The sequence below is a fragment of the Leguminivora glycinivorella genome, chromosome 14, assembly GCF_023078275.1.
Source record: "Leguminivora glycinivorella isolate SPB_JAAS2020 chromosome 14, LegGlyc_1.1, whole genome shotgun sequence".
NCBI lineage: Eukaryota > Metazoa > Arthropoda > Insecta > Lepidoptera > Tortricidae > Leguminivora > Leguminivora glycinivorella.
Window position 1 is genome coordinate 15,374,695 of NC_062984.1, and position 24,579 is coordinate 15,399,273.

Here is a 24,579-nt window from a genome sequence, read left to right on the forward strand (position 1 = left end):
AAATACAAATGAAATATTATCCGTCAACTTTATTCTTTAATTTATTTCGATAAATTACAGGTACGACACGGTATAATGTATTAAAGTAATAAACTATGCGTTAATAAGCACTAAATTACTTACAAAAATAATATTAACTTAGTTACTACAATATGATTACTATACACATTTTTTTCTAAATTCAATTAACCCTTAAACTGGCTATGGGACACAGAAGGTACCTACATATTACCTTTGAAAATTACAACTAATAGAATAATTAGGTTTTTGATGTCTATAAGTACCTACTGAGCTGAGGGCCAACCGCCAGGTACGTTCAACGTGTTTCCTCTCTGTCACCCTTAGCGACTATCCACACTCAGGCGACGCACATCGTCGCTTGGGGGTCCTTCCGTACAAAATGTACTGAGGAGACGTTTTTTATTTTTTTTATTACACTCTGGCGGCGCGGCGTTGACGTCCGTTCCGCGTCCTTACGACGTGCGTCGCCTGAGTGTGGGTTGCCGCTTACACGTACCTACATTTAAGTTATTAAATATAGATGCGGACAAATTACCAGAAATATGTATCCACACCTTAAAGTATAAGCTAAAAACTCGTGTATACAAATTTTTGGCACATTGCCCGCATCTAAGGCTGTACTTTGAGCGTCAGAGAGGCAATTACGAATAACATGTCGAACGTGTTTCGCAGTAGGCCCTCTGAACTCCAAGGAAATTATTATACAAAACCATTCATTCAAAAATGCCAGTTCAAGGGTTAATGTCGTATAAAGTTGGATGATATTTTGTACTTCAAAGACTTGATTCAAGCTTAGCAAACGGTTTTGCGTAAATTATTTTTTTCTGGAGGCTACCAAGAATACCGAAACATAAGATTAGCTATCCAGATCTCTGTTTATCCATACTAATATTATAAATGGGAAAGTGTGTGTGTCTGTTTGTTTGTCCGTCCTTCACGGCAAAACGGAGCGACGAATTGTCGTGTTTTTTTAAGTGGAGATAGTTGAAGGGATGGTGAGTGACATAGGCTACTTTTTGTCTCTTTCTAACGCTAGCGAAGCCGCGGGCAAAAGCTAGTCGAATATATTTTGCAATTAGCAAGATACCGTCTATCTTGGATTTCAAACTTTCTCGGTAGCCGTGCTATTTCACTAGCACACTTGAAATTGAAAAGTGTAGTGGAATGCTATCACAAGAACAAACATATTGAAGAGAATCTTGTTACAAGCTATTTCGTAGCTTCTGTCTATATCGTAGTTTCATCTTAGGTTCTGCAGTGGCTGGGCGAACGTGCTCAAGAATCTCAAGATATTTCAGGCAGGCAGATACTTGTAATCGAAACTCGAACAATGTTAGGCTTGGCTAGTTCATAACCAATTAAACGTGTAACTATTCCCATTGATTCGTAGGTTCAATTTGTGGTTCGTTCCAATATTGGATCACGAAATACTTTTTCTAACAGTTATTTCTTATCAATTTTAACATTTAACGTGCAACGGTAACAACTGACAATCTGGCATAGGTAGATAATTAAGATAGGTATTTAGTGCAGTGATCTTTTTTTTTGTGTACAAGTACAGAATGCTACGTAAGTATACGTTACGTATTGACTAGAGTTATTAAGATAGAAACACATTATTACCAATATATTTAAATCAAAATAATAAAAAATACAACTACTCGTCTACATAAAACTTATAATAACGAATCCGACATAAAATTTAGAAAACTTCTAGAATAAACTCTGTTAAATCTACTTTTGACCCTTTATAAGGCATAAGCATATCAGGAATTACGCAAAATTGAGCCCTATCTTTGTAAAATAGAGTTCAAAATTAGGTGCCTTATAAAGGCTTAAAATAAATGTCGTAGGTAGATAAACAATTTTAGCTCTGTACTTTTTAGAGTAGAAGGTAACGTAAAAATCTTTTCCGTTTTGGAATTCAGTTGAAAAAAGAGACCTAAAAGTGTACACCGTCAGTTATTTTTGTTACACACTGTATAAAATCGTCACGTATGTTTATTAAATATATTGGAATGCTGGAAAAAATGCTACATATTCCTATACTACTCTTTGTTATAGTTCTGTGGTCAGTTCGTCCTGTGGCCTCCTCGTCATCTCAAATAGCTCGTCTTCAAGCCACACACTCTCTCTTCTAACAATCGGTCTCCTCTCCCACGGATCGGAGAGGACTATTGTCTCCTTTTCTTTTTCTATCTGCGAGTAGCTAGGTGGCCGGACGTCCGCCCATTGGATTTCTAAATCTTTATCCAAGGTGCTGTCGTATGAAGTTGGAGAGTATGAAGGGGGCTTAAATGTGGAGAAGGACTGCTGGGTGATTTCGGAGCCGGAGCTTTGGCTCGGTGGGGGCGAGAGGAAATTCACTAGTTGGTGTTCTTGCGACTGCGGCGGTAGGGGGTTGCGGCTGTAGCGTTTTAGTATTCTGAAAAATAGAGACGGAAAATTAATATCTTGATCGTAAAAGATAAGTAGGTAATTATTGAATAGTTACAGTTAACCTTTTAATATTAGGTATAGGCCGTATAGGTCTATAAAAGGTTGAAGTCTCAAATCATTACAGTAATTAAGACGTCCACTGTCTCGTTCTGAATTGTACTTAAATCTCACGGATTGAGACTTGCCGTGACCCATAGTGCGTTTTCACATTATCCGATCCGATATAGGATTTAGGACCGATATCACAAATGTTTAAGCCGGATTTTTGCCTTCGAAATCCTTCATACATCCGATATCGGATCGGATGTGAAAACGCACTTATGAGGGGGGCACTTAATTATCGTTGTATAATGTCTCAATCCTGTTGCGGATATTAGGAAGAAAAACATAAAAAGAGATAGTAGAGATACAATTACTAAAAGGAGAATTTAGGTGGAATATGTAGAATGATAACGGGCTCCTGGTGAATGAGGATTACCTTTCAGCCCAGCTGGCGAGCCGCGGCCATTCCTCCGGCACAACGGGCACTTGCTGCTTGTTCAACAAAATGAGCAGCTTCGCCAGGTCGCTCATAACGCAACTGCAACAAAACTTCATATTAGACATCAATCTTAACAAGGTCGAAATTGATGTAGTTGTGATTCTAAACGACTAATTAAAGCCTGATCAGAAATATATGACTTTTGTCAAGAGGGCGCTGTTGTATGCTGATCTCTGATGTAAGTATGCGCTGAAAGTTTAGTAGGTACCTATATATTATGAAGAAAATAGTTTTAATGAAATTCCGCAATATGGCGCGTAGTCATACTAGTCATATATTTTTGGTCAGTGTGCGTAGCCGAATGCACAAACGCTCACGATAATATCTCCTTCGTAGTTATCTATATCGCTCTTGCATATTGGCGCGACAGAGCCAGACTGCCTATTACATTTCTGCGGCGTTTCGATGGCGTTTCGTTTCGCAGAAATGCCATTCGGCTACGGGGCTTGGCTTTCATAAAATAATTAAATGAACATGGTGAAATTCTTAACCCGTCACCACACGGGCACACCTCGGACACTGGCGATCAAATATATTGAAATATTGAAAGAGGCGCATTCCCAGCACACAGTCTTAGCTCGTGTAGGTGAACGCGTACTATGCTTGTATGGGTGAAATATGACAGGTCGACTGTTCATGTTTTTGACAGGCGGTAACCTAGAGGGGGTGGGCGGCACTTTCAGCGGGGAGCGGGAGTGGCCATACTGTACGATAGTACTCTTTATTATACTGTGACACGGGCTAGGTATTCACTCACTAGTATAAACATATAAAAACTCATTTGGGCGTGAATTCACTGCGTTCAAAGAAAAAGTGTTTATTTTTAAACTGTTTAATGTTTACATTGCGTAATTTTACTTAACATGATTGGAAATGCAACCTTACTATGTAGTAATATACTTTATATTATTTAAATAGAGAAACAGGAAGTTGGTAAAGCTCAAATAAAATTCGTAATAAACCCTTCTGACATTAACCCTTTAGTACCTAAATATAAACTTCACTTTGAAGAATTAAGACTTTAAACGTGTCTTGCAGAATTTCAGCATCAAACAATGCTGCGTTTATTGTACTTATATGTAAAAAATATATATATGTAGGTATACAGGGTGAAATAAAAAAGACTAGCCAAACTTTGCATGGTGATTTTTGAGGTCATGAACAACTTTTATTATGGTAATATCGCAAAAAAAAAATTGCTGCTACATAGAAATGAAATGAGCGGCATCACGTCAGTCGAAATGTAGGTACCGAATATATACCCCTGCTGATAGATAAGATAAGGATTATTTTCGTTATTTACTAGTAGGCATAGGTATTGGCGTGTAGGCCACATTTTGACGCGAGAGGCAAAGCATTCAAAAGCTCATCATCAACCAGAGTAGTGAGTCTTCTTCAACTTAGCGTTTTCCCGGCCTAAAAGCGCCAGGGTCCGCTTTCATGCTCAGTCTTCTCCACTTTGCCCGGTCTTCGGCATCCTGAGGTGTGAGATCGTTCTTATCCATGTCCGCTGTCACGACGTCCAGCCAGCGCTTCTTAGGCCTACTAGGGCCGTGTGACCTAGGACCTTGGACAGTGAGGTTGAGGCGTCTGTTTCCGACGTAGTCTTCCGGTCTGCGGCCATACCATCGGAGTAGTATCAACCAGGGTAGTGAGTGCCTTTAAATAATTACATGATTACCTGTAAGCCATTGCAGCATCATTGTTGCCCAACTGGTACAGTTCCCGGACCTGGTGCCGTGTGTGGTTCAATATTGCCAGCAACGTGTAGGCGTGGGGCTGGAAAACAAAAGAAAACTGAAGGTGAATAAAAGGGAGTAAAGATAGATACTTAGATAGGCATCCGGTCCGGATATGTCCCTTTTGGGCAGAACGTGTCCTTACTACGTTCAAAAGAGCGAGTACCGGCTTCGCTTTATATAATAGGGCACATCATAGCAGATTGTCATTCCAGGTCTAGAGAAGAGCCCAACTGGGGAGCTAGCTCTAATCCTTCACCTCACAGAAAACTGCAGCCAAATAAAAGAACAGGTCCTAATACCCATAGTGTTGTGTTCTTACCGGTGAGTCGATACAGTTGGTAGAGCTCAACTAGGCGAGGATACAGAGTAGGTGGGCCGTAAACTTGTTTGCCACCGACTTAGTAATAAAAAATCTATCAAGCAGACTAAGAACTTTTCATATTTTATATTAGAAGCTCAGCACGAGTGCTTGCTATGTTGGCACCTATTTACAGTGATCTATTCTAGGTTAATAGATCCTTAATTCCTTATAAGCTGTTTAAACCAGAATTCATTTGATTATGGAATGAGTGTTGTTTAAAAACGTATCTGATGATGAAACGTGCTGATTCAGTAGCTTATACAAGGAACATGCGCGAATGAGATAAAAGAACACGTTGCATAATGAATTACCTACAAGTAAGGCACAAGCTCAATGTTATGCACGCTGTGCCAACATTCTTTTGCCATATCTGGCATCGTAATCGCTTCTAACAACGCCCAGACTGCAAGTAGATACCTACAACGGGTACAACATGGAATCTTGGGCAATTTAGGTACATTTGAAGTTGCTACGCAAGCTAGCTACGAAAATTAGACGTATATAGATAAATGATTAGGTATCATTTCGCTCGTATAAAAACAAAAGAGCTAAGAAATTAATCACCTTTAAGAACCTACAGAGTAGGTAAAATTGTCTTTGTGTTTGTTTAGATACTTTCATTATTTACTTGAATAATTAAATGTCGAATTGACCAGAGGTTGACAGAGGAACCCAAACCCCAACTCAAAGACTATAGTAGGATTAGTAGGTAGGTAACATGATACATTTAAAAATGTGTACCTAGGTACTTACCTAAGTAAAGTTGTAGTCTGATATCTCCCATAGGTATTGAGAAAACGGTTGACTTGGAATAATCTTATACAAATCAATTTGTTCCCGACTAAGCTGTCTTGCGCTCAACGTAGAATTTATGAGTGTTTTATACTAGACGAGAGGTAATAAATAAATACTTAAAGGTAATTTTAAATCTATTGTTACAATCTACCTAACTATGTATGTATCTACTAGGTAAGAAATATCTCAAAAGTGTACATTAACCTTCTAAAAAATATTTTTAGTTGGTACATACATACATACATACATACATACATACATACATACATACATACAATCACGCCTGTATCCCATAAAGGGGTAAGCAGAGCACATGAAACTACTAAAGCTTCAGTGCCACTCTTGGCAAATAAGGGGTTGAAAGAAAACGAAACTGTGACATTGCAGTGACATTTTAGTTGGTACACTTGGTACCTAATATTTACTTTTGTTTAACGTATCACGCACTTATGTACTTATTATACCTACCTATCTATAGTATATGTATATAGGTATTACCTATGTGCTACCTTTGTCTAAAACTGTCAGAGATTTGTACAAGCTGGTCAATCTGGGAATTGGGCGTCGTTAAGTTTGTAATTAGGATTCAGTTTTGTAACAGTGCATGAGGGTGACATTATCAAGTATGATAAAACCCTTTTTATTAAATAAAGATTAAAAAAAAACCTATGTGCTAGTTATAGCTATTAGTTATGTCTTGATTATACTAAGTACTTAGTACTAATAGGTACCTACGCTAATCACACACGATATCGTCGATATCTACGCAATGGCTCAAACGTTCTACTACACAATAAATAATGCTTGACCAGTACCTACTCATAGCCCCTCTAGTGTTCTTTGTCGATAGCAAGTGCTTGTACAGACGTAGACGTGTCAAATCCACTGCTAACCAGACACATCCGCACCTTTCTTTGTTGGGTACTTTATCAATGTCACTTAGTGAAGTAACATCAAACAGTTACTCCACCTCGGCTAATGCATATATGCAGTTCCTGTTGACTAGTTACGAGTACTGTAAACGCGAGATTTAACGATTAAACTTGGAAAGTAAGAGGTAGTTTTATGTATCAAGTAATCTAATCGGTTGTTAACTTTGAGACTGGCGAGAGAAGTAACGGACACGTAAACCATGACAAGGTAAAGGTAGTGAGTGTTGAGAAAATACCTAATCTATGGAATTACCGGAAAAGATTTGTTCTTGCTGCTAACTAAACCAACAGTCAATTTTATTTGTGTGTAGAAGGATAGGTAATTGTTTTTTTGTTGTGTGTTGAAAAATTACCCACATTTTGGCTGTGCTGCCATTGCCAATAGTCAGGAATAAGGTTGACAGGTAAACGGTCAGCATAATCAATGTTAGAGGCATCAGGTTGCGAACGATGGCTCGGTACGCTCATTTGCAGTACACTACACTTGTCCCATAATCCGCAGTCTATGTCACCTCATATTACCACTCGTTGCACTCGATGGCTCTTAATATTATACTTATTCGCCCGACGACTCACAGCAGGCAACACGCCTCATGGCACTTAATGGTACTTACTCGCAAGCAGTCCAGCTGTTTGTGAAGCTCCCTAAGTCAGGTGTCATCGTCCAACCCGGATTGTGGGAACGGTTGCGAGCGCACTCGTGCGCCGCTTCGGCACCGCGCGTACGTCGGACCGGCGACGCTTAGCAACACACAAATTATTTATTACACAAGCCTCATGGCTTTTTAATGATACTCACTCGCAAGCAGTCCAGCTGTTTGTGAAACTCCCGAAGCCGGGTGTCATCGTCCAGCCCGGGTTGTGGGAGCGGTTGCGAGCGCGCTCTTGCGCCGCTCCGGCACCGCGCGTACGTCGCGCCGGCGACGACTAGCAGCACGCAAACTACTACACCGCATGCGCCGCCAACCAATACCTGCGTAAAAACGTAATAATATTAAGAAAAAGTAAAAAAAAAAATACTATGTATGATGCGTGACGTGAAACTTTTTATTTAGAATCGAAACTTTGCCAGGCGGCAGTATCTTTGACTACTAACTTCAAGCGGGGCGTATTTAAAGAGCCTGCTCCCTTTGGCATTAGGGTAAATACGCCCTAATGGTAATTGACTCCGAATAAAGTACATATTTCAAAACACAGCTGCTTGTAAAGGAGTTACCCAAACTAGGGACCAAGTCAGAAGTGTCAGAATGAAACCAATTATCAGACTGTCTTCCATTTCATATCACATTACCTATGTTACAAAGTCTAAATATTTGTCTTTATCGCACATTGCATCCATAACTTTCTCGCACTTATCGGTGGGAAAGTTTTAAAGACTATCTATTGTCTTATCTAGTGTTTAACGCGCATATTGTGTTGCAATATGCGTTTTACGACCTATGAAGTTTTTATGCACTGGAAAGACTTTATTAGCATTGTAACTTATCCTTCATTATCTAATTACCTAACGCAATCTTAGTTTTAGCCATTAGACGGCGTTCATAGTTTTCGCTAACCAACAATCAGGAACAAATCACATATTCATTATTCACGTATTGTAAACATAATTTTATTCATAGAATGCCAAGTGATGCATAAAATACATCTTCAAGTCTCAGCACCCTGTCAAATTTAGCAATGATGACTTATTGGAAAATGTTAACTACACAATAGGTAGGTATGTGCAATATCTGTGTTAATTAGCGCAATCGAGTAACATGTAATTTGTACCCAATTATTTGATAAAGCTTAAGAATCTCCTACATAAATTATTATGAACGAGTAGGTATGTATTGTGTGAGTAAATTGGCCATTACACGATTGTTGCGTTCGCATACACATGTCAAATATGTAGTAATTAGTTTAAAAATAATCCAAGAAATTTAACAATCTTATAAAACGAAGGGCGATGCCTACCGTATTCTGCCTATGCACAGTTTTGTCAAGTATACAGGATGCTATTTTTTAACCAATTTGTCCATGCGGACCATGCGTTATACCCTGGAGTGTATGGCCGGGTTCAGTCCACAAGTTCACTACGCACTTAGCACACGCATTGTTAGTATTTGCTAATTTCCATGAAACAGTTCCGTGTCACGAGCAACAGGCCAATTCTAACCCACACTGATATTAAAGACATCTGAAGGATGTCATTCGGATATTATCATGCATTTCGCTCGTGCTTTCCCGTAGCTGTACGGGCTCGGGCGAGACGCACGATGGCTGAATGGCACCTTTCGGATATTGTTCTGATGTCGTTGGTCGGATGTCTAAGTTTGAATTGGCTTGTGAGACGGAAGCGTTATGTGGAAAGTGGCTCGCGTGGCCATAAACACATGTTACTAGTGTCGGTACACGCACGCGTACGCTTGGATTACTTTCGTTACTTCATCTGTGTCGCTCAACTTGCCTCACATGAATAGATAATAGTATTCAGTAGATAACATGCAGAAGGTTTAAAAAAGTAATGATGCTTTCACTCTCTGACGCACAATGCGTCTCTTCACTTATCTCTACGGTTGTCAAATCGTAGATACGCGTAGTATGTAAGTAAGCTTATGGAGGATGCGGGTATCGAAACGACATTGATAGGATATCGTTAGACATTCTTGACGCATAAGTAAGTAATGGATGTTTTAGACTAGCTACGCAGCTACGGTTGCAAAGTTTGCGCATCATTCATGACATCCAGCAGACAGTCAGCTGCATGTGGCTGCATAGAGAATGGACTAACCGGCATATAAATTTATTTGCACCTATAGTGGACGCGGTTATCAAAAATGCACGATAATATGTCAAAAAAGATCTTATTTGTCACGCATGCAGCTTTGGACGCGTTTAAAGATATGCCGGATAGTGTTAAATATGTTAAGAAGGGTCGGTTTCAACACCAGTGCGCTTGAAAAGTAGGATACCTACCATTCAGAAAGCACGCTCAGGGGGGCTACCATGAAGTGCTAAAGCCGTTCAGTTTAGGTTGAGAGAGAGACGGAGCTATGGAACTGCTATAGCTTCGTCCCTTTCTCTCAACCTAAACTGAACGGCTTTAGCACTTCATGGTAACCCCCCTGAGCTAGTTCGTGCAACTCGAAAGTCGTACCCGAAAGAATGAATCTTCATTGATGTAAACACGTAAGCGCACGCTTGGATTATTCGCGTTACTTCATCTGTGTCGCTCATCAGGTTGCCTCACACTGCATGCGATTGTGCTCTATATTTGACCCCATTATGGTATAAAGATCCTGCTGTTGCAAAGATACGGTTTATCACTTGCGCACGATTTAATTCGATAACAGATCATCTTTATGATTATCTCTTTTAAAGTAAGCAAACTTATTTGCTACGAAATATATTAATTGTTAAGTACAGAGAGAGTGCAGAATTTCATCTTACTTGGTCTTGAAGCAATCAATACTAAACTAACTAAGCGATAAGCGTCATCGGTAGTGTAACTAAACCTCCGCTCACCTTACTTATTTACTTACTTACTTGACTAACCAACAGTATAGCTAACCCCCCCTTTAAATATACCCCGTAAATTTGGCCTTGTGATCGTCTAGCGTGAATAAGTAGAAACCTTCGATGTGAACCGCGATAACCTAGATCCTTTAATGAGTATCAGCTGTATTTTTGACTAATTTTTAAAATTTTATTTATTTATATTTTAAAGAAGAATAAAGGTTATTGTAGCATAATAATATAGTGTTATAGAAGAGTATTTTATTAGATTTAGGCCTAGAAAGTTATGAGTGAGAAAATTAATGACGTGATGAAGGAATTTTAGAATAAAAGTTAGTGAGTGAAACATACATGAAATAAATATTAAAAAATATTTTAGAAAACATCGGCTACGCTCTATTTTCGATTCCGGTTTGGGGTGAGAACTTGCGATACCGTCTGGAATCCTTAGGCCCAATCAAACCACATTATCGGGCATCCTAAGCAAGTAAGCCTGAAGGGCTATCTATCTACAAACTAACCCCTTTTTTATTTTGTTTCTTTTCCCTAGCTAAACCCCCCTTTTCCCCAATACTGCTAATAGACCATAACTTCTCGATCCTTCTAATGTATCATCAAGGCTCCGAGTAGTTGCTACCACTGAGAACGAAGTAAGTCTACTAACTCCTTGAAGCTTTTGACTTGTCATCAGTGGACGGCGCTCGCATGCCACTGGGCCCTATAACAAACCTATGCTTTTTATTCCAAAGTATAGTTTGTTTCCCTAACCAACTTGATAGAATTTACCTTGAAAAACTAGTTAGCAACACTCACTGGCTCGATGCTACATGAAGAATCAGAAATTGCTACCACAATTATTAGTTTCACTCAAATAAATTAAGTAATAAGAGATTTTATAAATTACCAGTTTTACCACATATTTTAAGATAGTAAACACCACATTTAAAGTCCATTTAAACCATATAAATAGTAGTAGTTAAATTATTTCTCCACAATACACGTTGACCAATTATATTCCAAGACCAATCATAAAAGAACTCTACTTTTATAGAAATAGTGTGTGACGCTACCCTAATCCTATCGTTTTCCCTACTCTAGCATATCTGAAACACAGACCATCACTTACCATAGATCTAATGTTCAGAATATGCACAAGTGTATCCCTACCATAAGCTGTACAGTTCAGCCAGCGAAGCTGAGATAGGCAACCTATAGGCTTGTGTTCTTATCCCCCCCTCTGCTCTTGCCCGCGGGCTAGGGTAGCAGAGAGTAGATCGCCCTATCCGTGTATATATCCAGTATTCCAGGACACACCAGTACCAGCCACATGGGAGACCCAGCTGCGATCAGACTTTACTTAGATATGGATCGATCACAACCGAAATCCCCAGCGACCAACGCCAGCATGGACTAGAGCACCGAGTAAATAAATATAAATATATATAGGACCCCAGCCTCAAATACTGCCGACTTCAGTGAGCAAGGATTACTCCTAATGCCTTTCTTCAATCGTGAAAGTCCTCACTTCCATCTAACAGTTGGACTCTTTGAGACCGGTGAGAAAATACGCTTTTGTAAGTATAGAAAAGCGTCCAAGCCCTCCACTTGGAACAAAAGACCCCTAAACGCCTCTTATTTGACACCGTAAGGGAAGAAGCGCCTAGCCGGACAACAGTCTGTCACAAACAATGATCTGGCTTATAACTTTCACAAAATAACCCCATAGAAAATTACTAAATTCAATTTTACTGACCAACTAAACAAACGAGTGAAGTTTCCTTTACGTGCTATAATCTAAGCTTAGTTTTGCAAGAATTACTCCCTACAAAACCAAACACAGACTTATCTCCAAGCACCAGCCATACATCGACCCAGTCTTTGTATTGCTTAACGGCACTCATGAAACAAAGCACAGAAAACTTCACTATACACATCAATTTAAATGTAACACTACACTATAAATAGGACACTAAAATAACCCCACAACTGACAGTAAAGCAATTCCACCACAGGTCTAAATTCAACTGTACGACGATATTGTCCCCGCACAATCAAACAAAGACACAATTTCAAAGTTTACAATCACTTAGAATAATTTCCAAGTAGAAACAAACAGAGAAATAATAGCAGAACAACTTCACTCACCAGTATAACACACGAAAGCCAGAGACACTGTTAGTCTTGTAGATATTGTAAGAATGACGCGCGTCGGCTCGCTCCGACCCTTTTATAGTATCTAATGGAGACACAACAGAGACTGGGGACATAATGGAGACTGGAGACATACTGGAGACTTAACAGAGACATACTGGAGACTGGAGACCTACTGGAGACACAATAGAGACATAATGGAGACATAACAGAGACATACTGGGGACTGGAGACATACCGGAGACACAACAGAGACATAATGGAGACTGGAGACCTACTGGGGACATAATGGAGACTGGTTTGTTTACTAAGCCGTACACCCTATACATTTAACGTCCATGTTCTCTCAGCAAATAATCGTTTACCTATCAGTAGTAACATCTGCATGCTTGCACGTGTTTTAGAGAGAGACAGAGCTATTGATATTGTTACCTATGTAGTCCAATAGTGGAGTGTTTCGTAAATATTTTTACGTAAATATTATTTTGTGAAAGATTGTTTAAATCAATTTAGTAAGTAACTTCGCAATGAAAGATCACATTTGTTCCTAATTGTTACATTGAATGATATATTCAGGAAGTATAATAATCAATATTAGTGATTATTACCTCTCTGACTTGTAATTAGAACCAAGACGCAATATCGGAACGTCATTCGTTTGTCAGATCAGATTGTCAATGTCAACAATCCATGCATGTGAATATAGTTTGTAAATAAGCTTTTTCCAATAAGTTGTGCATCAAATAATAGTGAATTTTATGAGTGATGACGTAACTAAACATGTGATAAAGCTTCGCAGATATTATTTGTTAAAATATTCAATGAAATCCCGAAGGAAATATGCACCAAAAAGTTGGTCAAGGAAAAGTTGATTCGCCGTAAGTTTTATATGTAATAACGAGTCCATTTCCTCGTCATAGATGCTTGTTCTGTTACAACTCGCCCCCAGATTGGATTTCTTTTACAAAATACAAAGTGGTTAGTAAAAAAATCCAATCTTATTTAGCAAAAGAAGCAATAAAATTGAATAAAAGAAAAATATCTCTAGATCAGTCGGAAATATCCCCCCCCATTTCTATTTGTGTGGTGTGTATTCCAATACTATGCGACTGCTAGCGACTCAGTTTTGAAATCAGCTCATCAGAGTCTCGACCTTGTGTAGTAGTAATCATAAAAAACTACCCTTGAAATGGGTCGAATCCATTGGATTTTAACCTAACCAATAAGAATTTTATGATTAATGTGTTCCCAAAATTCCCCCCCTTGTTTGTTCCCCGCAAATTCCGACCAAACTAGTTTTGACCACTTTCCAGCGCTGTCTGTCTGCATCAATCCACTCATTCCATAAAATAAAACATTCGAGACACACTTTCATATCTTACATCCGTCATATCCAGCCATTCAATCTATCAAACATACATCTATAAGCATTCATCACCTCTAACTTATACACAATACACTCGTTCATTCCTCCTCAATTACGCTTTCACTCGATTGTTTACAGAAAGCCAGCGCTTTTAAAAGTAATCAAAATAAATAATAAAAATGAAAATAAAATTCTATAATAACTTCAAAAATTTACGTATCCCATTTTACCCCACTCTACCCTGACTCGAGGCAAAGAAAATTAATTTTATTTATCAAAGGTTTCATTTTATTCAACTATATTTAATTTTTACAAAGTAATTACTAACCGCAAGAAATTTGACAATGTGTGAAAATTGTTTGATGCACATACTAAAAATAAAATGTTCGTACGAAACAAAATATTATATTTTATGTTCACATTTTAATTAGAGTCAATTACTGTAAGTTCACTACCCTACTTTCAATTTTCCTGTCTTTGTTTTTTTTTTTTCTGCAGTTCATAATGCAAAATTGATAGCATAAAATGCAAAAATTTAATAAAAGTAAGTACAGTCAGCTAAAAAATTAGTGGCCCTCCCTACTCCGATCTTTGTAGGATAAAATACTGACCAAGTTATGCTTAGGAACGAGGATCTGCACTGGTGATTACCGATATCGTACAGTATACCACCCTATATAATGTAATAAATGATAACGCATAAATAATAAATATCACTGCTAACTGTAATAACTAAAATGAAAAATAGCTTATCCACCGATCTCGATTTTCCTAACGTCTACCCCAGGCAGACTAGCTACTATGATGTCCAGTTATTGTTATATTAAAATAATCTAACCATACAATGTATATTCAATACATTCTTCTTACAAAATAAAGATTAAAAAAAAATTGTTGTCCATATAATGAACTGACTTCTTTATCTAGATAATAATAAAAAAAAAAATCCGTATTATAAATTTACATCCACCATACACCATTTTATAATCCTAGGAACGAAACTACTAAGTGACAGAGAAACTATACGATGTGCTAGCCAATAAAGCCCTTTATCACACAGATCACTATAGAAATAAAATTAATTTCAGACAAAATTTTGACTTCTACCTACCACCCCTATAATAATAACACTGCATCTCAATAAAATTTTGAAGAACTCATGACACGTTTAAAATAATGATAATGATGATAAGAAAGAAAAATAATAATTTTCCCTATAAGTATGCTACAATTAAAGAAAACTCTTTACTAAAAGGTTATTGACTTGTAACCAATGTACACATCAAATTTACATTACACATCATGTAATGTTCATAATAAGCGCATAATACAATTTTGCAAAAAAAAAAATAATTGCAATTTTGAAGTGGTTTTGATATTTTCAATTTTTCCTGCAAAAGATGATGTATCATCAATTTTGAAGTGGTTTTGATATATATATATTTTTTTTTGTAAAATATAATGTAACAACAAATTTGATGTGGTTTTGATAATATATATATTTTTTTGTTTACAAACTATCCGCAAAATTTTATTTTGGTTTTAACTACCTTATGATAAAATACAAAATGATGCCATAAGTAGGTTCAAAATACTTTTATTTGATTGAATAATAATGTAACAACATAATAAATTTCTTAAAGCGAGCTTAAACTTGCATTGTCCTCTTCTATGTTCGTGTCTTCAATATTGTAAAACATGCCCCGACAGTCTTTTGTAACCTCAGACAATTTATTCCTTCTTCATGGCATTCGCAGCTGCAGCAAACTTAGAAAATTTTTAAAAACATGACAATGGACTGAGGAATTTTCCAGTGTGTCCTTTATGGACTGTACTCCGTCTTAGCACTATCCTCAAGTAAGTACAAAAAATCATTGCCACTAAACAGCTACTTTTTAACTTAATTAACTCTACTTAGTGAGTAAAACGACTCGGCAGGAAAGTTTACATTACTTAGAAACATGGATATGGTTGTTCTTCTTTTTTTTTTTCTTAACCATGAATGGCCTAGATAAATATAAACAATCTTAATGATACGTATTTATAAATAAGATTCCTTAAACATACATACACCTTTTTTTTACAATTTTTTTTTTTCATTTATACAATTTCAGGTTTTACCCGAGAGGCCACGCTTCAGGTTGGACCGTCTTCCATATATCTACTGACTTCATATAAATGAAAGGTACTTGTTTTATTATAATAACACGTTCTAATTATTAAATTTAAAAGTTAATAGCTGGCATTAATAATATTTTATTTAGAAAATTTAGTTTCGAGGGATAGCGATGACTATAACCGATGAAGTGAAAATTTAACTTGAACTAACTTATACTGACTTTACTGGCTAAGTTAACTTATTATTAACTCATCTATGTCCTAACTCATGGAAAAATGTACTATAAGGCAGAGGTTCTCAAAGTTTTTAATATTTTTTTTTTTTTTTTTGTAAATTTTGTTGTATGTGTTGTTTTTCTGACACAATATTTCTCACGGGCGTGTCTTAGTTCCAAAATTAAGCGACGCGCCTCTGTGAGTAGATAAATGAAATAATATTGAACCCAATTTGGCAGAACCTAACTCTAAAACTAAACCCTTTTCTTACTCTATCTATAATATATGAAAATTTCTAATGTCTGACTATTTCCTTTCAGTGTACTAAGGACTCACTAATCTGCACTACCAGTAACAAAGTAATCCGACAATCAGACTGGACCCGGTCATGTTAGGTAAGTTTACATACCTACTGCATACTACATACATACTATTTCTGAACCTCAGTAAAATATGGTTTTATAGTAGTAATGGTGCTTATTATCTATGCCTACTTAACTGGAATATTTCAATCAATTTTCATGAAATTATTTAAGCAATTGTGACAATGATCAAGCAGTAGTGGAGTTAGGGTATGGCGAGGTACGACCTCCCAGATGCTGGTAATGCTAATATTTCGTAGGATATGTTTGACATGGTTGTAATGAAGGAGGTTGTGTGAGGTTGTATGTTGGCATACTCCTGACTTGTGAAATATTGCGACAGTTTAGGGTTCCGTATAAAAGCTGTGTACACAATCTGCCGAACATAATGATTGTATGGTTTTACACTTACTATTTTAGACTAGCCTACAGCTTATCATGTGAGATAACGAACTCATGTCATATGGACCTATTGAAAATCTTGTTATACATACATACTTATTTGTATTACTACAATAAAAATATATACCTATAGAAAGTTGAAATTCGCACAGTGCATTTAATTTATTGAAATAATTGGCAGATATAGGCTACGCTACGGTGACCGCTTACCGTCAAGCGGGACATATGCTTGTTAACCACTGATATAGTATGAAAATGTGTGATGACTTATAAGCTAATGAACTTAAATTAGTCCTAATATGATTAATACCTATATCTTAACAGACAGACATTTGTTCTAATAGTGAAAATATTCAGTATAAAGACTTTGTCAATTTATTGTATGATGTATGAAATCCTGTGAGACAATACGTAGATTATAGCGTGACAACTAAAATGCAAACAAACCATCCATCGAAGGAGGTACCTGTCATAATACCACATGCGTGTAGCTATTCAGCATTCATAGAAAAATGGCGGAATGCCACCTATAATTTTGTACTTCAGCGCGACAATAAATAATCGCGCCCCCATAACGATTAGACTAAAGCCTATCTTCTTGTACTAGGTCTTAAATCTAGGGCTTAGGTATCCTGGATTATTTTAGGAAAATAACCTTACATCTAGACTTATGTTAGCGACCTACTTACTCCCCTAAGTAGTAGGTAGTTATCCTGCCTATAAATGAAATTCTGTATAACAGACGCCTGCCAGGAACATACATATAAGAGTGTTCATGGACTATATAGGACAGCATCGAAGCTATCCGATCTCCGGTGTGAAGTGCAAACGTGATGTGAGCTTTCAAAATAGCCCTGAAGATGGCAGAGCCTGCTATGAAAATGTACTAGACATATAGAGAACTATTTGTTTTAACATGAAATTCTATTGCTATTGTACATAGTTCACACACTTATGTTTCCAATTCCGGTCACTAGGTGGCAAACTCTTCTAAAGTGCTACAGTTCCGCGCCTCCGGCCTTTTATTTTAGGTACATGGGTATTTTTTCTATAAGTACCTAGTATTTTACGTACTAGCCCCGCCTATCCCTCAGCTAGAAAAACATACATTACGGCACAGAATAAATAATAGTACTACGCATAGGCGCAAGGGAACGTCAAGATGTGCCAATGCCAACAATTGCTACGTAGCAACGCAACCGAATGGCCTAATTGGGACGATGTTTAGTTCAACTACTACGATTATGAGCTAATTTCCTAGAAATAAATTTGTCTTAGTTTACTACGTTACTTTAATTTTATTATTTTTATTTTTCAGAATCCAGAGGTAGGAAATGAAAATACAATTGACTCCGCATCGATGCATGACCTCGCCCGGAACGCGGCAAGAAAAAAACAATGGAAGAAAATACTACAGACATGTTTATTATCAATAAAGTTATTTTTGTTTTTATGAAATAGCGATTGAATAAAAATATTAGGTATATGAGTTTTATTTAGAGATGAAATAAGTCAGAAATACAGCACACCCACTCGTCTTCACAGCAACAAATGTAGCCTGGTAAGGCTATTATTTATTTGTAAACCTTGGTATCCAAGATGTGTTCTACAGAGCACATCTTAGATCCTGGTCACGGCACCAAATGTAACTAAACCTCCGCTCACCTTACTTATTTACTTACTTACTTGACTAACCAACAGTATAGCTAACCCCCCCTTTAAATATACCCCGTAAATTTGGCCTTGTGATCGTCTAGCGTGAATAAGTAGAAACCTTCGATGTGAACCGCGATAACCTAGATCCTTTAATGAGTATCAGCTGTATTTTTGACTAATTTTTAAAATTTTATTTATTTATATTTTAAAGAAGAATAAAGGTTATTGTAGCATAATAATATAGTGTTATAGAAGAGTATTTTATTAGATTTAGGCCTAGAAAGTTATGAGTGAGAAAATTAATGACGTGATGAAGGAATTTTAGAATAAAAGTTAGTGAGTGAAACATACATGAAATAAATATTAAAAAATATTTTAGAAAACATCGGCTACGCTCTATTTTCGATTCCGGTTTGGGGTGAGAACTTGCGATACCGTCTGGAATCCTTAGGCCCAATCAAACCACATTATCGGGCATCCTAAGCAAGTAAGCCTGAAGGGCTATCTATCTACAAACTAACCCCTTTTTTATTTTGTTTCTTTTCCCTAGCTAAACCCCCTTTTCCCCAATACTGCTAATAGACCATAACTTCTCGATCCTTCTAATGTATCATCAAGGCTCCGAGTAGTTGCTACCACTGAGAACGAAGTAAGTCTACTAACTCCTTGAAGCTTTTGACTTGTCATCAGTGGACGGCGCTCGCATGCCACTGGGCCCTATAACAAACCTATGCTTTTTATTCCAAAGTATAGTTTGTTTCCCTAACCAACTTGATAGAATTTACCTTGAAAAACTAGTTAGCAACACTCACTGGCTCGATGCTACATGAAGAATCAGAAATTGCTACCACAATTATTAGTTTCACTCAAATAAATTAAGTAATAAGAGATTTTATAAATTACCAGTTTTACCACATATTTTAAGATAGTAAACACCACATTTAAAGTCCATTTAAACCATATAAATAGTAGTAGTTAAATTATTTCTCCACAATACACGTTGACCAATTATATTCCAAGACCAATCATAAAAGAACTCTACTTTTATAGAAATAGTGTGTGACGCTACCCTAATCCTATCGTTTTCCCTACTCTAGCATATCTGAAACACAGACCATCACTTACCATAGATCTAATGTTCAGAATATGCACAAGTGTATCCCTACCATAAGCTGTACAGTTCAGCCAGCGAAGCTGAGATAGGCAACCTATAGGCTTGTGTTCTTATCCCCCCCTCTGCTCTTGCCCGCGGGCTAGGGTAGCAGAGAGTAGATCGCCCTATCCGTGTATATATCCAGTATTCCAGGACACACCAGTACCAGCCACATGGGAGACCCAGCTGCGATCAGACTTTACTTAGATATGGATCGATCACAACCGAAATCCCCAGCGACCAACGCCAGCATGGACTAGAGCACCGAGTAAATAAATATAAATATATATAGGACCCCAGCCTCAAATACTGCCGACTTCAGTGAGCAAGGATTACTCCTAATGCCTTTCTTCAATCGTGAAAGTCCTCACTTCCATCTAACAGTTGGACTCTTTGAGACCGGTGAGAAAATACGCTTTTGTAAGTATAGAAAAGCGTCCAAGCCCTCCACTTGGAACAAAAGACCCCTAAACGCCTCTTATTTGACACCGTAAGGGAAGAAGCGCCTAGCCGGACAACAGTCTGTCACAAACAATGATCTGGCTTATAACTTTCACAAAATAACCCCATAGAAAATTACTAAATTCAATTTTACTGACCAACTAAACAAACGAGTGAAGTTTCCTTTACGTGCTATAATCTAAGCTTAGTTTTGCAAGAATTACTCCCTACAAAACCAAACACAGACTTATCTCCAAGCACCAGCCATACATCGACCCAGTCTTTGTATTGCTTAACGGCACTCATGAAACAAAGCACAGAAAACTTCACTATACACATCAATTTAAATGTAACACTACACTATAAATAGGACACTAAAATAACCCCACAACTGACAGTAAAGCAATTCCACCACAGGTCTAAATTCAACTGTACGACGATATTGTCCCCGCACAATCAAACAAAGACACAATTTCAAAGTTTACAATCACTTAGAATAATTTCCAAGTAGAAACAAACAGAGAAATAATAGCAGAACAACTTCACTCACCAGTATAACACACGAAAGCCAGAGACACTGTTAGTCTTGTAGATATTGTAAGAATGACGCGCGTCGGCTCGCTCCGACCCTTTTATAGTATCTAATGGAGACACAACAGAGACTGGGGACATAATGGAGACTGGAGACATACTGGAGACTTAACAGAGACATACTGGAGACTGGAGACCTACTGGAGACACAATAGAGACATAATGGAGACATAACAGAGACATACTGGGGACTGGAGACATACCGGAGACACAACAGAGACATAATGGAGACTGGAGACCTACTGGGGACATAATGGAGACTGGTTTGTTTACTAAGCCGTACACCCTATACATTTAACGTCCATGTTCTCTCAGCAAATAATCGTTTACCTATCAGTAGTAACATCTGCATGCTTGCACGTGTTTTAGAGAGAGACAGAGCTATTGATATTGTTACCTATGTAGTCCAATAGTGGAGTGTTTCGTAAATATTTTTACGTAAATATTATTTTGTGAAAGATTGTTTAAATCAATTTAGTAAGTAACTTCGCAATGAAAGATCACATTTGTTCCTAATTGTTACATTGAATGATATATTCAGGAAGTATAATAATCAATATTAGTGATTATTACCTCTCTGACTTGTAATTAGAACCAAGACGCAATATCGGAACGTCATTCGTTTGTCAGATCAGATTGTCAATGTCAACAATCCATGCATGTGAATATAGTTTGTAAATAAGCTTTTTCCAATAAGTTGTGCATCAAATAATAGTGAATTTTATGAGTGATGACGTAACTAAACATGTGATAAAGCTTCGCAGATATTATTTGTTAAAATATTCAATGAAATCCCGAAGGAAATATGCACCAAAAAGTTGGTCAAGGAAAAGTTGATTCGCCGTAAGTTTTATATGTAATAACGAGTCCATTTCCTCGTCATAGATGCTTGTTCTGTTACAGTAGGTACCGTAATACATTAAATAGGTACCCACATTGTTTTTGCAAGACAGCAAAACAAATCGAATTATCGAATCGCAACAGTAAGTATAAGCCTTAACTTGAAAGTAATTTATATTGTTGTCCGATACTGTTGGGGATGAGTACAGGCTTTCTAAGAATTCTATCAAAGGCTTTTGCCACTGCAAACGTAAAGCGAAGCTGCATAGGTAGGTATTAGGTATGAGGGATACCGAGAGAAGCTTCGTATGCTTTAAGACATAATACCTTTCTGCTAGCATGTTCCCGGGAGAGCATGCATATAGGCAGAGACCAGCAAATAATAAAAACGTTTACAGACGTAGTGCGAAAAGAATTTCTTCGTATTTCGACGGAAATGTACGAACGTGTCATGTTATTTCAGTCTGTCTCAGTACTAGACGTACTGACTGTCACTCTCCGAACTAGCATGACAAATGCGAATGTTTCCGGAAAAATAGGAAGAAAAAGCTTTTCGCACTAAATCTGTAAGCTTTAAAGAGAGGTCTTTCATCTCGATGTTACATTAGACATATAGAGTTCGATTCCACGCATCAATTGGCGAAGTTAGCAGTCTTATATGTTTTAAAAAAGAATGACGTTGCACTGTCATACATACCTAAATAAAGTGAGTTACATGTTTCAGAGAGTTTTGGCTTTGATTAAATGATAACTTTTGCTCCTTATCTGAGTTGTCCATAATGGAAACATTCTCGATAAGAAGCCGTCTACGAAATATACGAACTTCATTTTCAATTTGGCAGTCTTGTTACTCAAGTATCTATGACAAACTTGAGCTAAAGCCAGCTCTTAGCTCGTGACGACACATTGTCCCAGAAAGGTTCGTGCCTTGTATAATTAAATCGCGATGCTCACATCGCCAAGCGCGTGGTGTTAACAGTGTCATTAAAGTATGGTTACAAGGCACGACGGTTTTACCGGGACATGTTAGCGTCACGACCTAGTGCGAACAGGCTTTGACGACGACCTAGATGTTCTTTAGAATACTTCTAGTGAGATTGTGGGTTGTTTAGAGATAGTTTCGTCTGTGTAGTGTAACTATATTTCATGGCATGATCGTAGAGCGAGATTTAATGCTTTCTCTGCCAGACTAGTATGCAGCCGCGCGCATTTGACGCATACCTCATAATAAGTGTTGGAGCGGTAGCTGATGCGGCCCATGAGAGTCATCGTGTGCCCAGGGTACGTAGCCAAATGCATAAACACTCACGATAATATCTGTTGCGTAGCGATCTATCTCTATCGCTCTCGCGTTTTGGCGTGACAGAGCCAGACTGCATTTCTGTTGGCGTTTCGTGTCGACGATTGACTGATTCGGCTACGCCGGCTGGCCTCTCATGAGCCGGTGGGGCATCTCGCAAGCCGGCGGGGTAGGAGTGCTCACGAGTGAAGCCCGGCTTGACTAACTACCGGAAGCATTTGAGACCTACCTCATTATAAGAGTTGGAGGGGTAGCAGACGCGGCCCATGAGGTGGTCATCGTGTGCCCAGGCCTCTCGCGAGCCGGCGGGGCAGGCGTGCGTACAGGTGCCGCCCGGCCAGACCAGCAGCCGGGCGCATTTGATGCAGCCGTCCGCTGCGCACCTCACACACTCTGTGCCACAGCCTGGAACAACGAATATAAAGTTATTAAAGTCTATTAAGCTCACGCCATTTCCGTCACTAGAAAAAGCAAGAACAAAGTTGTATTTTAACGCCGAGTGTGGAATTGAAAAACGAGCAAGTGAAAGTATTCTATAGTTGAACCACGAGCGAAGCGAGTGGTTCGAGAATAGAATCCTGAACTTGCGAGTTTTTTAACACACGAGAAGTAAAATACATTTGCACCCGAGTGTAACACAAAACTTTTCCCCTCACATTAGCGCGGAAACTACAACGCAAAAAATGCGTTTACCACTGCTCCAGTAGTTCCACAGGTGGTAAATCATCTTTATTACTAGATGCACCTTCTTTTATCAATTTTAAAGTAGTTAATTTGACTTTATTCAAGGTCTAATTACTTTACCCACTAGTGGATAAAATGCGTTTTTACCCGCTGGTATTAAAGGACAAAACACGTGTTTCCGAGCTAATGAGGGGAAAATGTGTTTATCGGCCTCGTGCCCTGTCGTCTTGCAGTCTAGCGGGTCCTATCCTGTGGGATATATTAAATAGGTTTAACTAAGTGGCATTTCACTGCTACGTTAGTGATGAAAACTTATACCTAGCACTTGGTCGAAGTCTAAACTAATGTGTCGCTAAGATAATTGAGTCTTGGACATAGTCCTCCGCTATTTACATGTAGGTAATATAAATACCGTGTAAATTGATATGCCCTTTTTCTACAAAGTTTTGATAAATACACTGACTGTTAAGATAATGTTTTTTTAATCGAAGGTTGTATTGTAAATTAATCTTGCCACCTGTTATTCGTTAATGTTTGTGACCTTGATTAGTAAGTCCTCCTACTTTTAATAATTAAATAAGTGTAGGTTTTCTAATTTGGAACGCATCAAAGACATGTGACAAAGCTAATCTCATTAAATCTAGGTTATTGTCGTTACAACCACAGATTTGAAACTCGATATTTTTATGAAATTATCCCCAATATCCTCTTGCGAACTTCCTTAATCATTAATCTTGTTTAAAAAAGGAAGGTTAAAAATATTTGTGCTCAATTTCGAAACTCATTAATAACGTCCCCAAAGGATACTCGAGTTCTATCATAAATAATTAAATAGGGTGATATTTTAACAAAAGGTAAGCTTTTACAAGTTAACAATCTTTATGACTTTTCGGTATTTTTTATTACAATTACTTTGTACGATATTTGATTCGCATTTTTAGACTAAAAGTCAAATATTAATATATATAAA

General features: G+C 37.7%; 1 protein-coding gene and 1 long non-coding RNA gene across 2 annotated transcripts in view; one reads left to right on the plus strand and one right to left on the minus strand.

The window, feature by feature from the left end:
- Positions 1-15: 15 nt before the first annotated feature.
- LOC125233440 overlaps positions 16-24,579 on the minus strand; it is a 43,521-nt gene continuing 18,957 nt past the window's right edge. The window contains exons 3-7 of the mRNA XM_048139465.1: positions 23,155-23,330; positions 7,631-7,804; positions 4,683-4,780; positions 2,939-3,040; positions 16-2,446 (exon numbers count right to left, since the gene is read on the minus strand). Of these exons, the coding sequence (XP_047995422.1) occupies positions 2,080-2,446; positions 2,939-3,040; positions 4,683-4,780; positions 7,631-7,804; positions 23,155-23,330 (917 nt within the window). The 3' untranslated portion in view covers positions 16-2,079. The remainder of the gene's footprint in view (positions 2,447-2,938; positions 3,041-4,682; positions 4,781-7,630; positions 7,805-23,154; positions 23,331-24,579) is intronic.
- Positions 15,993-18,356, plus strand: LOC125233442. Its single transcript, XR_007177856.1, has 3 exons — positions 15,993-16,031; positions 16,501-16,575; positions 18,263-18,356. It is a non-coding gene; the product is annotated as an uncharacterized LOC125233442 (long non-coding RNA).